This window comes from Eumetopias jubatus, unplaced genomic scaffold (assembly GCF_037043125.1).
Source record: "Eumetopias jubatus isolate StellerSeaLion01/CBP00866 unplaced genomic scaffold, mEumJub1_p1.0 scaffold_4, whole genome shotgun sequence".
Taxonomy (NCBI): Eukaryota; Metazoa; Chordata; class Mammalia; order Carnivora; family Otariidae; genus Eumetopias; species Eumetopias jubatus.
In genome coordinates this window covers 76072292-76085854 of record NW_028274810.1, presented here as the reverse complement: position 1 = coordinate 76085854, position 13563 = coordinate 76072292, and the positions used below count along the sequence as shown (strand labels likewise).

Genomic DNA, 13563 nt, shown 5'->3' with positions numbered 1-13563 from the left:
CTTTATTATTTTCTTAGATTGTATGCCTGCATAAAATATTTGCCTTTTCCCTCTACCTGTGTGTCTTTTCCTACCATTTATCATACAGGATATATTTTTGAATATGTGTTCAGTAAAATAAATGCAGTAGAGGTACAGATAAATGTAAGACATGGTCTCCGTTGAAATCTGAAAGGTTAAAACCCTGAAGTTTTGTTATTTTAGTGATAAATGGACAAGGCAGCAGATAGTTTTGGGGAAGGTTTTGGTAAGAGAATAGTTTTATCAGAGCGGGCCACAGAGAGAACGCTCTCATTCACTGTTTTCAGCTTGTGTAACCCTTCCGGGTCTTTTACCTATGGATATGAAAATATACCCTGAAATGGATTTTCTAATAAACAAAAATGAGATCCTATTTTTTGCAACCTTTTTAAACCTAATTTTATCATAGTTGAATGTCTAAGTTTGTATCTATAGTTCTCCCTTATTTGGAATGCCTGTGCTTCTGTTATGTGGTTGCACCATAAATTATTTTGCCAAATCTGTTATTTATTGTAAATAGTGCTAAAGTGAACTTCCTGTGCTGGTATTTCTGTATTGTAGATTTCAAGATGTGGACTCGTATATTTTTTACCTTTAAAAAAAAATTTAAGTTTTAAAATGATTTTTAAAATTCTACCATAGTTTTTTTTTTTAAGATTTTATTTATTTATTTGAGAAAGGGAAAGTGAGAGGGAGAAGCAGAAGCAGACTCCCCGCTGAGCAGAGAGCCGGATGTGGGACTCGATCCCAGGACCTGAGCCAAAGGCAGACGCTTAACCGACTGAGCCACCCAGGCACCCTCTACCATAGTTTTTAAAGACTTTAATATTACCCTTTAAAAGTAACATTGCTATAATATATACCTGTTGGTAACAAAGGATTATACACATCATTCTTATGCAGAATATACTGTATTTTGAACAGATGAAAAATAGAAAGCTGCTTTTATATTTAACCCAGACTGTGGTCTTTTATTTTAGTTTCTGTGTATCATGGTGGATAGTATTATTTTCTGCCAAAGTGTGATGACACAGGTCTGTTAAATATTACATATAAGGTAATCAGACACTGCAAATTCTGAAATTTTTACATGGAATCTTCATCTTCACTGTAGAATAAATGCCTGTCAGCCTAAGTTAGGGAGAAAGAAGCCTGAGGACAATTCAAGCCCTTAAAGGAAAAATTGCAGCATCGGTTAAATACTGCTATTAGTAAACTGTTAATTGAAAATAGCACTTTCTGTGTCAATTCTCAATTTTAAACCCTTTCTCTGCAGAAGGTAACTCAGCACATTGGGAGTGCATGTGTTAAAAACCTATAATTCTGACATTAAAGTTAAGGGAAAAAGTGAATTTTATTTCTTGTATTTCACTTAAGTGAATATAAGATTATATTCTTAGGTCTGTGAACATCATTAACTTATATTTTCCAAAGAATATTGCTGTAAATGGAAGCTTATGTTTCTTGAGAATTTTAGCATTCTAAAATAAGAGAAAACACATTAAAATTTTAAAAGATGGGAACAACCAATAATCCCCACTAGTAATAGAGGACAGTGGAGACATATACTTAATCTTTTATGTCAAGTTAGATTTCTGACCCCTTTCTCCTGACCCTTTGTGTACATAAATATTTTAAAGAACAAACTATTGGCAATTGTATTTTGTTTTCTGAGGAGATAGAATGATAGCTGATAACCTAGACTTTCCATGACATTTTATATAGAGCCACTTTTCATTTAAAAAGTCATTTGATAGAAGAATTTAAACAGTGAAAAAATGTATTTATTGGCCTCATTAAGTAATATTTCTATTAGGAGGAATAGGTTATCTTTGTGAGTACTGCAGAATCCTTTAAAAGAAAGTTGAACAGTGGCCTTAAAATAATTTAGTAATGTGAGGTTGTAAATTGAATTGTGGTGAAAATTTTACCTAAGGAGAATTTAAGAAAACATTTTAAAGGTGCCCTTTAATTTAGTGAAAACACCCTGGTTTCATTTTTTAAAGAAAATAGTAATAGGGGCGCCTGGGTGGCTCAGTCGTTAAGCATCTGCCTTCAGCTCAGGTCATGATCCCAGTGTCCTGGGATTGAGCCCCACATTGGGTTCCCTGCTCAGCGGGGAGCCTGCTTCTCCCTCTCCAGCTCCCCCTGCTTGTGTTCCCTCTCTTGCTGTCTCTCTGTCAAATAAATAAATAAAATCTTAAAAGAAAAAAAAAAACAGCAACAATTCACAAAGCTTTGAGGATAGGTTTTGTTCCTGCTTATTTCTTTTTAGGAAATGCAAGATAATAGTTCCTTTTGTAGATGTTCAGATACATTGAAAAGGCAAAACTTTTTTATATTGCTTATTAGCCTGTTTTCTGGATGTGCTGTTTTTGTTTTAGGAGTCACATGATGCATTATTGGAATTTGGGAATAATAACCTACAAATATTGGTTCATGTTACCAAGGAAGGGGTGTGGAAAAACCCAGTTCTTCTTAAAATTCTGTCTCAACAGCCAGTAGAAACAGAAGAAGGTAAGCCTTAAAACTTCACTGACTATTTTGAAGCAAGATTTAGATCTAAGAGAATTAGAATTCATTAATGGGTTAAAATTTTGTGAGTATCACCTGTGTATCTATACCCAGTCTATTCTCCTTTGAATAGTAAAAACTAACCATTACATTAGCATTTAATGTTTTGACTAAATATTTTTGCATTTTTAGTAGTGTTTTAAATATTCCTTGTACTTACTTTAAAATGTTGCATTGAGTAACAGTGTTCATATAAAGTTCCTGAGATACAAATGAATAATCTGTTTCTAGTCTTTGGTATATGGTAGAGCTTTGCTCATATATTGTTCACTGGTTACTACAACTAAGACCATGAAAAAAATTACTTTTTTATTTTAAATGTATGAAATATTGGAATTTAGCATTTTGTAGAGAAACGCAAAGAATGAACATTTTTATTTGTAAAATTATTAGTTTAAGACCAGAAGATTTGTGGATTTGAATTGATATTTGCATTTTAGGCACACAAAATTATCTCATTTAAAACCACCAATTGTGATTTCATTTGCTTTAAGTTAGTAGAAAAAAGGATCACATTGTGTTAAGTATGTTTCTGGAATAAAAATGAAGTTCAGGAGAGTTTTTATACTTTTGGTATGTCTTTAACTTTAAGAGCAAGAGTATGTCTTGCTCTCTATAGGCAAGCCTAAGCCCAAGAGGAAGAAGGGTGGAGTGGTGTTAAATGTTCCCACTTTATTTTCTCTTGATGTACCAATCAAATACATCACCCCACCTCAGGAATTAACAGTACTTAATTTCTTTTCATATAGAAAAAAATCAAGAAATGGGGAGAAGCACTGTTCTCCTAACGTCTCGTGGTATCCTATCTATTCAATAAAATTTAAGTACCTACTATCTGTAAGACTCTGAGTGGGTAGAGAACACCTACATATCTTAGGAATTATTCTGTGTCCCTTCTTCCTCCTACCTCTGAAGCCATTTTATGAATTCTCATGTGCCACTTGAGCCTCCAGTAAAAACAAAAATGGGCTTTCCTGTTAAAAAAGGGGGGGGGGAAGGCCGTTTTTAATGACCTTAAATGTTACCATTTTTTTACATGATGAAGTATACACAAGGTAAACTCTCAATGATCTTTGCGATTTATTTTTAAATGGTTCAGGAAAAGAAAAGCTAAGTAAGGAAATACAACAAAACAGTTCAATTGTTGAATATAGATGGAAGAAAGGATATATGATTAAAAATTATTTTGTAAGGGCATCTGGGTGGCTCAGTTGGTTAATCAGCTGCCTTCGGCTCCGGTCATGATGCCAGGATCCTGGGATCGAGCCCCGCATCGGGCTCCCTGCTCAGCGGGGAGCCTGCTTCTTCCTCTCCCTCTCTCTCTGCCTGCCGCTCCCCCTGCTTGTGTTCCCTCTCTCTCTCTCTCTCTGTCGATTAAATAAATCTTTAAAAAAAAATTATTTTGTACTAGGGTGCCTGGGTGGCACAGTCGGTTCAGCATCCAACTCTTGGTTTTGGCTCAAGTCATGATCTTGGGGTCCTGGGATTGAGCCCCCCATAGGGCTGTGTACTCAGCAGGGAGTCTGCTTGGGCTTCTCTCTCTCCCTATCCCTCTCCTCCTCTCACTTGGACTTTCTCTTAAATAAATAAGTGAAAATTTAAAAAAATTATTTTGTACTAAAATGACAAAAATACAGAAAGAATACAGCTGGGAATGAGACTTGTCATTGTACGCTTTATTTTCATTTTAAATATTGAAATGTATGGCTGGATTTCCTTTTTAAAAAACAAAGTTAAGGGGTGCCTGGGTGGCATAGTCAGTTAAGTGTCCGACTCTTGGTTTTTCCTCAGGTTGTGATCCCAGGGTTGTGAGATGAGCCCCACATCGGGCTTCATGCTCATTGTGGAGTCTCCTTGAGATTTTTCTCTCCCTCTTCTTCTGCCCCTTCTGCTTGTGCTGTTTCTTGCTCTCTAAAATAAATAAATCCTTAAAAATAAATAAAAAAGTTAAGATACATAACTTGAAATGAATTTTAAAATGCAAGATTAGGGACGCCTGGTGGCACAGTTGGTTAAGTGACTGACTCTTGGTTTCAGCTCAGGTCATGATCTCAGGGTCATGAGATCAAGCCCCGTCCTGGGCTCTGTGCTCAGTGTGGAGTCGCTTGAGACTCTCTCTTTCTCTGCCCCTCCCCCATGTGTACTCTTGCTGTCTTTGAAATAAATAAATAAATCTTAAAAAAAAAATGTAAGATTGGTTTGTGTGTTAAAAGTTGATACAGTGGTGTAATTGGTTGTAGTATATTGAGTAAAGTAGTTTTACCTCGTAGAAATAATAGCTACAGTTGAGAGTGTTATGTGGTAAGCACCATGTTAATGCTTTCCATATCTCATTTAGTCCATAAACCAGGTAAGATTATACATGCCCAAGGCCACGTAGTTAAAATTGGAGGGCAGAATTTGAACCCAGGTGAGGAGATACTAAAAGTTTTTGATTGAAGAGTGATAACCACTCAGTTGCAAAATACATGGTTTTATTAAACTCCTCTAATAATGTAAGGCATCGTGCTTAGTGCTGAAGGGAATACAAAAGTTAACAAGACATAGTATTTGTTTACAGATTGCTGATGGTGTAGGAAGGGAGATGACAGAATCATAATAGCTAGTACTGAGCATTTACCCTGTGCCTGGCCCTGTGCTAACTATCTGATCTGCATTACTGGTATTTCATTTATGATTGGTTCAGTTCTGTGAGGTGGCTATTACTAACTTTTTTACAGATGAAGAAACTTGAAGCTCAGAAAAGTCAGTTAATTTGTCCAAGGGTCTCACAGCTTAGTATGTGCCAGGGTCATGATTCATCCTCACCTTGGTGGTTCCAGAACCTGAGATCTTAACCTCTTTACACTGTAATCCTTTATTCCTGTACTTAAAGAGAAAAGTAAGTGTAGTGAAAGAAGTAAAATGCTGTGAAAATTCAGAAGAGGGTAGGATGTATAGATGACACGCCTGTATTCATGGTGGGATTTGTGAATATGCTTACAACCTGGTAGGACAAATAAACAGCAGAATCTGATGTTAGGCAGAGTAGGATATTGGGGTGGTAGATGTGGCAGGCAATATATGGAAGAATTAGATTGGAGAGTTTAAAAAAGAATTGCTAGGATACAATAAGGATATAATAATAATTGAAGGACAGAGTTGGTAAGGAAGGATAATGCCAAAATTTCATTTCTGTATGATTGAGAGAATACCATTACTGAAAATAGAAGGAATGAGGAGCTATTTGAGTGGGAGATATGATTTTGAGTTCATTTTGTGGAATTTAGTGCCTGTGAGACCAAAATGGAAAAATCCAAGTGGAAGTGATCTGTTTTCCATCCATACTTTTTGACCTTGACTATATTAGAGTATCTATGGAATTTAAAACCAACACACACTCCCTCCCCTTCTCCCCTCCCCCTTCCTTTTCCTCCCTTCCTCCCTCTCTCTCTCCCTCTCCTTCTCTTCTTCCTTCTCTCCCTCCTCCCACCCCAGGTCCAGGCTTCACCTGCTAAATCAAAATCTGCAGAGTTGGAGCTCTAGAATCTAGACCTTTTTGAAGTATCACAGGAAATGGGCACTTTCCACCTATATAGAATGAACTGTATGATATATTTTAGTGGGAAAATAAATAGGTCCTCTGTACTCAGAATATTTCTGGAAAGATAAACAAGAAGTTGGAAACAATTGTTTTTTGGGGAGGGAGACTAGAGTACTGGAGTTAGGGCAGAAAGGAGACAACTTGAACGTTACACCATTTTTTGTGCCTTTTGAATTTTGTGTCATGTGCATATACGGTTATTACCTATTTTTTAAGGAATTTTAAAAACTGTAAACAATAGCCAAACTGTGGAAAGACCCCAGTTGTCCCCACCAGCTGATGAATGGATAAAGAAGATGTGGTGTACACACACACACACACACACACACACACACTGGAATGTTACTGAGCCATCAAGAAGATTGAAATCTTGCTATTTGCAACAACGTGGATGGAGCTAGAGTGTATTATGCTAACCGAAATAAGTCTGAGAAAGACAAATACCATATGATTTCATTCATGTGTAGAATTGAAGAAACAAAACATATGAATCTAGGGGAGGGAGAAAAGAGGGAAACAAACCATAAGAGACTTAATGATAGAGAACAAAATGAGGGTTGATGGAGGGATGTGGGTGGGGGGTGGGCTAGATGGGTGATGGAGGGTATTTGTTGTGATGAACACTGGGTGTTGCATGTAATTGATGAACCACTGAATTCTCCTGAAACCAATAATTGCACTGTATGTTAACTAGCTAGAATTTAAATGAAAATTTGAAAAAATAAAAAACTGTACAGTTTTGATGTAGTTAAGACTGGGCCAGTGGTTAATCCCTCTCCCTGCAGTGGTTTATCATTAATAATTTCTACTCCATAGATGGCCTGTAGACATAGTAACATGGGCACCATCTGAGAGGCTTGTTAGAAAAGCAAAATCTCAGGTCCTATTTCCAGACCTACTGAATTAGAATCTGCATTTTAATAAGATACCCCTCGTTATTCAGAAGGCACTTCCAAGTTTGAGAAACACTATTTTCGATGAAATACCTAAACAGTTTGTTTGCTCATGACTTGTCTTGACATACAATATTATCCATTCTTTAAATAATGGTATATAATGATGTCACATACTTCTTGAGTATCTGCTGTTCATAAATTGAGGGATTATCTGGAACACTGTGAAAGTCAGTGCTCAGATGCGTAATATTTAGTACCGCTCAGAGCAGCGTTTTCCAAAGTGTGTACTGAACCAGGAACATATATTTTACATTGTACTAATAATATGTGTAAAAGGGTTCTCTGGTCAAATCAGTTTGGGAGACATTGGGTTAAATAAAAGTGAACAGTTTTCTTTATTGCAGGACTGTTCAGAGATTTGACCAAGGAATCCTTTTTTTTTCTAGGACTATCTCTCAGGTCTTTTGGTCGGTGGAACACACTTTGAGAAATTCCTGGTTTAGAGGAAAGAACACCACTGGCTTTGGAATCCTTGGCAAGTTACCTAATTTCTCTGAATATTAATTTTCCTAACCTTAAAGTGGGGATAATAATACTTGCCTTGGTGGTGGTGTGAAGAATAAATGAAAGGTATATAGAAACATTCAGCCTAAAGCTTGGTACCTCATAAAAGTGTTCAAGTGGTGGTTGTTAATATTACATAGGTTACTTCTTTTTCTTGCACTTATGCTTACAGTTCATTTCCGTATTCCGTAATATCCTTATCAGAAAGTGAGGGAGGAGAAAATCAAATAATTAATTTTGATAAAATATTAGTTTTATTAAGAGGTTTGGTGTTCAGAATAAAACTACTAAGTAATGTGGGAATCATTAGCAAATTTAATTTATTTTGCTCTCTGCTCCATTAGATGAGTATTGAGATCAGAATAAACTTCCTAAGTTATATCAACTGAATTTTTATTCAGTTGATACAACAAACCAGCAACAAAAGATATCAAACTTTCATCTTAACCTTGATGTGTTATGAGGTATGTTATCAAACTTTTATTTTTCCTTTTTTCTAGTCAATAAATTGATTGCACAAGAAGGACCTTCCTTTCTGCAGATGCGAATAAAACATTTGTTGAAATCTAACTGCATCCCTCAGGCCACTGCTTTATCAAAACTGTGTGCAGAATCAAAAGAAATTTCAAATGTGTCATCTTTTCAGCAAGCCTATATCACATGCTTATGTTCCATTCTCCCTAATGAAGATGCGATTAAGGAGGTGAGTAAAGCAAATAACTGCTCTTGTCATTCACACTTATGAATTTAATAGATTTTGGTAAATGTTGCATGGCAAGATGAAAACCAAGACATATTTTTTTCCCCTGACTACTGAAAAGTGCCATTTTAATTGCATATAACTGTTCAACAGATTGAATATATAGTTGCCTTGTAGGTGGATTTGAAAAGTAGATAATTAAAGAATATGCAGTTGGGTATTTTATGTGTTTGGGCAAGATTTGCTTTGAAATCTTCAAATGTGAAAGTTATTTTAATTGATTTCTCTGTGTTTGGGAAATGCCAAAATTATTAATACTGATATCAAGGGATAAACTAAACAGAATGGCACTTAGCTGTAGTTTAAGTTACTTCATACATGTAAGTGTAAGCAGAGAAGTGTAGGACTTTAGAACCCATGAATACATTTTGAACTATTAAGTGGACAAGCTGGATACTATGGAAAATAATAAAGCAATTGAGTCTTTTTAAAAAACTATGTCAGATTACATTTTTTTAACCTGAATCATTTTCTTTAAAAAAGTTGGAATTTGCTTTCTCTAATAGTTTTTGATAAATTATACAGAGAAAGATGAGGAATTCCTAGCTATATTCCGTCATCTACCTATAATTCTCTTAGATCTGATAGATGGATTCTCACTTTACCTCTACACTGAACTTTTCTTATTAAAGGTTAGAATTCCAAGGGTCTGATTTATGACATAAAGTAATTCTTAAACTTTAATGACAATTTCAACTTACAGTTGTATATATAATTTCCTATTCCAAATGTAACTCTCTCTTTCTACCTCATTCACTCCAGGACCAAAAATCTGTTAATCCTTTCACCTGTTCACTGTCCCCCATCCTTCTCATGTACTCATTTCCCTCCTTACTCTTCTTTGCCATAGTCAATCAAAATTATCACTCCCTGAGTTCCTCCACTGGTTTCTCCCTTAATTGTGCTTATTTGACTAACGAGCATCCTGATTATCCCTGTCTTTACCTCCTCTATATCTTTACCTGCACCAGTGGGGTCAGACTTGGGTGAAGAAAACCAGCCTACTGATTTTACTTGAAATCAGTCACACTAAATTTTTTTAGGCCATTCTCTTTCCACTTCATAGATTACTATTTCATACTTTTGTTATTTTTCTTCAGACCTATACTGTAATGCCTTCTGCCCCATTGCACTTTCCATTGATGAACTTTCTCCCTATTTCCCTGAGGAAATTGAGGCAGTTGGAAGAGAATTTCCAAAGCTGCTTCCATGACATCTGTTCACCTACCTGTATCTATGCATGTGCATACCTTTGCTTCCATTACTAAGGATAACTCTATCTGTTCTCCTACCTAAGGCAATCCCCTTGACTTCAGTATCACATCCCATCTGCTCTCAGCCCCTCAAGAATAATGCTACACTACTTCTTTTCTCTATTGCATCATCAGTCACCCCTCTGCTGTAACCATCCTGTCAGCATTTATGCTGTTCTTTCTTTCATCTTTAAAAAGGAAATCTTTAGATTCCACTTCCCCTTCCAGAGACAGCCCCATTTTTCTCCTGGCCTTTCAGCATAATTTCTTGTTTGAATTGTGTGAATTTACTGTTCTGACGTTTTTCTCTTTGAACACATTGTTTGTTTTATAAGATTTTATTTATTTATTTAGAGCTCAAGATGTGGGAGGGCAGAGGGGTGGGGGGGGGAGAGAATCTCAAGCAGACTCTGTGCCGAGTGCAGAGATCAAGCCCCATGACCCTGAGATCATGACCTGAGCCAAAATCAAGACTTGGATGCTTAACTGACTGAGCCACCCAAGCACCCTTGAACACATTGTAATATGGCGTTCGCCCCTGCCAGTCCAGCACATCGCTAAATCCGATGATGATTTCTCAGTTTTCATCTTAGTCTGACTTGTTTGTCTTTTAAACTTTTAACAGTTTTCCCACTTGGATTCTAGGATATAACTTAACTCTCTTGGTTTTTTGTGCACTTGACTGGTTAGTCCTTCTCAGTTCTACTTTGTTCTTCCTCCTCATCTCTCTGTTGAGTAAATGTTGCAATACTCTAGGACTCTCCTTGTGCGTCCTCTTGTTTTCTACCTATACAGACTCCCTCATTGATCTCTTTTAGACTCATGGCTTTGAATACCAACTATGGTCAGTATCTGCAATCTCCAGCCCAGCCCTCTCTTCTGAACTCCAGACTCATATCCAGCTGCCTAATCACTGTCTCTACTGGCATGGCTAATAACATCTCCAGACTTCACATGTCTATAGTGAAGCTCCTGATCTTCCTTTGTTTGTTTTTATGGGCTTTCTACTGAACGAAGTCTGTAGCCGTCCAGGCTCAGTGTTGGAAGTGGAGGTGGGGAGGTAGTGAATAACCAGCTGCCATTTTTTTGAGTCCTTACTATATGTTAAGCACTATGCTAAATGGTTTATATAGATTGTCACATTCAGGGGCACCTGGGTGGCTCAGTCATTAAGTGTCTGCCTTTGGCTCAGGTCATGATCCTGGCGTTCTGGGATTGACCTCCACGGGAAGCCTGCTTCTTCCTCTCCCACTCCCCCTGCTTGTGTTCCTTCTCTCACTGTGTCTTTCTCTCTGTCAAATAAGTAAAATCTTTAAAAAAAAAAGATTGTCACATTCAGTTCTCACAACTCAGAGGTAGCTCCATTTTATTGGTGGGGAAAGTGAAGCTCAGATCAAGTAATAGGTTTGTGCTTACATGAAAGTGGTTACACTGAGATTCAAACCTGAGTTTGGTGTATACTATCACTAATATTATATTAAAGATACAGGATAATAAATATTATCCTAGGTGATATATACCTAAGGGTTTATATGCCAAATGGTGTCTTAGGCATTGGAGAATCCACAAGCCTCTGAACTGGCCTACTTGTTTTCACTCTTGCCCTCTACATTTTATTCTTCCCAAAAGTAACTAGAATAATCTCTTCAAAACTTAAGTGGGGCCATGTCACTCCCTTGATCAGAACCACTCAACAGCTTTCCATCTTCTTCAAAATAAATCCAGAAGTCTTTATTGTGTGTGTCATGGCCTCTGGCTACTTCTATAAATATCTCTGACAGTATCTTGTACAACTTAATGCTCACTACTCTCTAGCCACCTTGTCTTTGCTGTTGTTTGAACAAACCAAGCATATTCCTGACTTAGAGCTTTGTAATTGCCATTTCTCCTGCCTGGAATGCCCTTCCACAAGATCATTGATGGCTTGTTCCCTTAACATCATTCACATTCCTCTTCAATATTGCCATATCAGGGAGACCTTCCTCACTGTTCCGTCTAAAATACTATCCTAGGGGTGCCTGGGTGCCTCAGTCGTTAAGCGTCTGCCTTCAGCTCAGGTCATGATCCCGGGATCCTGGGATCGAGCCCCACATTGGGCTCCCTGCTTCGTGGGAAGCCTGTGTCTCCCTCTCGTGCTCCCACTCCCCCTGCTTGTGTTCCCTCTCTCGCTATGTCTCTGTCAAATAAATAAAATCTTAAAAAAAAAAAAATAGTATCCTATCCCCCTACTTTGCACTCTTTTTCTTCAAGTAATACCTATTGTCGTCATTATAAATATATACAGATACATCTAAAATGGCCCCTTTCATTCTCTGTCCCCTTACCTACCTGTTTCTTTATGTTTATATTACTACTACCACTAGACATCATATTTGCTGCTGCTTTTCCTCCCACTAGATTGAAAACTGTAAGGATGGGGACATAGGTTTGTTCACTGCTGCATCCCTACACTCTAGAAGAATACTTAGCAGCATAATAGGCATTCGTGAGAGACTAACTATAAGCCTGTTTGCTAATTTATTTATTTGCATTGTTGGGAAGGGTAAGGAGATAGGAGGCTGCTTACCTCTAATAACAACTGCAATATTTTGTGTTTGGGAAACTTAATCATAATTAAGTTACAGTAATGGTTATATTCAACACCTGATATACACCAGAAGAATTCAGAAGAAGCGAAAATACTAGACCATGGATTGATTCCTCTTCATTCTATAACAGTAACAACTTTTCCTTTAATGTCTCAGCCTTTGTTTATTTAAAACTTGTTTAATTTTGTTTGTAGCATTGTATGAGACATTGATAAAAACAGAAGAATATGTATTGCCTAGTTTGATTGCCAGAAACAATTCTAGGAAGATAAGTACTAAGCTCTATGCTATTGCCCCTAAATTCTGTAGAAGTGTAGAATCTTTGTGGACTGGCATATAAGGCTTTATAAAAATTGATCCTTCAGTTGGACCTTGAAATGATGGTAGGGTTTGGAAGGGTAGAAAGAATGGTTTTGGGATAAGTGCCTGTGATAGTAAAGGCAGAGAAATGAATGTATACATTACAGGGGCCCACTAGAGCACACCTTGCCACAACAGAGTATGTGTTGATGTCTTAGGAGAAATAAGACCTCTTGGGTGGGGAGAAGGGGAAGTCCTTGGGGACTCTAGTGCATTAGAACTTAGGTTTGAGGGTCGCTTGGTGGCTCAGTCGGTTGAGCATCCAACTCTTGGTTTCAGCTCAGGTCATGATCTTGGTCATGGGATCAAGCCCCACATCAGGCTCTGTGCTCAGCATGGAGTCTGCTTGAGATTCTCTCTTCCTCCCTTCTACCCCTCCCCTCGCTTATGCGTGCTCTGTCTCTCTCAAATAAATATTGGGGCACCTGGGTGGCTCTCAGTTAAGTGTCTGCCTTCCGCTTAGATCATGATCCTGGGGTCCTGGGATTGAGCCCCCGCATCAGGCTCCCTGCTCAGTGGGTAGTCTGCTTCTCCCTCTCCTCCTGCTCCTCCCCCCGCCCCCGCTAGTGCTCTCTAAGTCTTAAAAAAATAATAATTAAATATTTTTTAAAAAAGAAAGATTTGATGCAGTAGAAAGTAGGAAGGTTTTGAAGGTAGGAAGCAAAATGACTATTCAGTGTTTTAGGAAGCTTAAGACAGAAAGAGGATGTATTAGGTTTAGAAGAGGTTGCATTTAGCAAGAGGAGAAAGAACAGGACTTGCTGATAGGACAGATATAAGAGGATAATGTGCAGAGACGCTGTTAAGAGACTCATAAGGCCTGGGAGACCAGAAGAATGGTAGTGTTCTGCTAACTGACTAGAATGGCAGAGGTGTGGACAACAGGGACGACTTGGGAGAATAATCGGCTTTGTTTTATTCATGACCTGTCCTGGTTTAATAACAAGACAACAAAACAGGATTT

General features: G+C 37.6%; 1 protein-coding gene across 1 annotated transcript in view; it reads left to right on the top strand.

The window, feature by feature from the left end:
- Positions 1-13563, top strand: part of RLF (RLF zinc finger) — an 84361-nt gene that overhangs the window by 34275 nt on the left and 36523 nt on the right. The window contains exons 4-5 of the mRNA XM_028123288.2: positions 2406-2538; positions 8139-8341. Coding sequence (XP_027979089.1) covers positions 2406-2538; positions 8139-8341 — 336 coding nt within the window. The remainder of the gene's footprint in view (positions 1-2405; positions 2539-8138; positions 8342-13563) is intronic.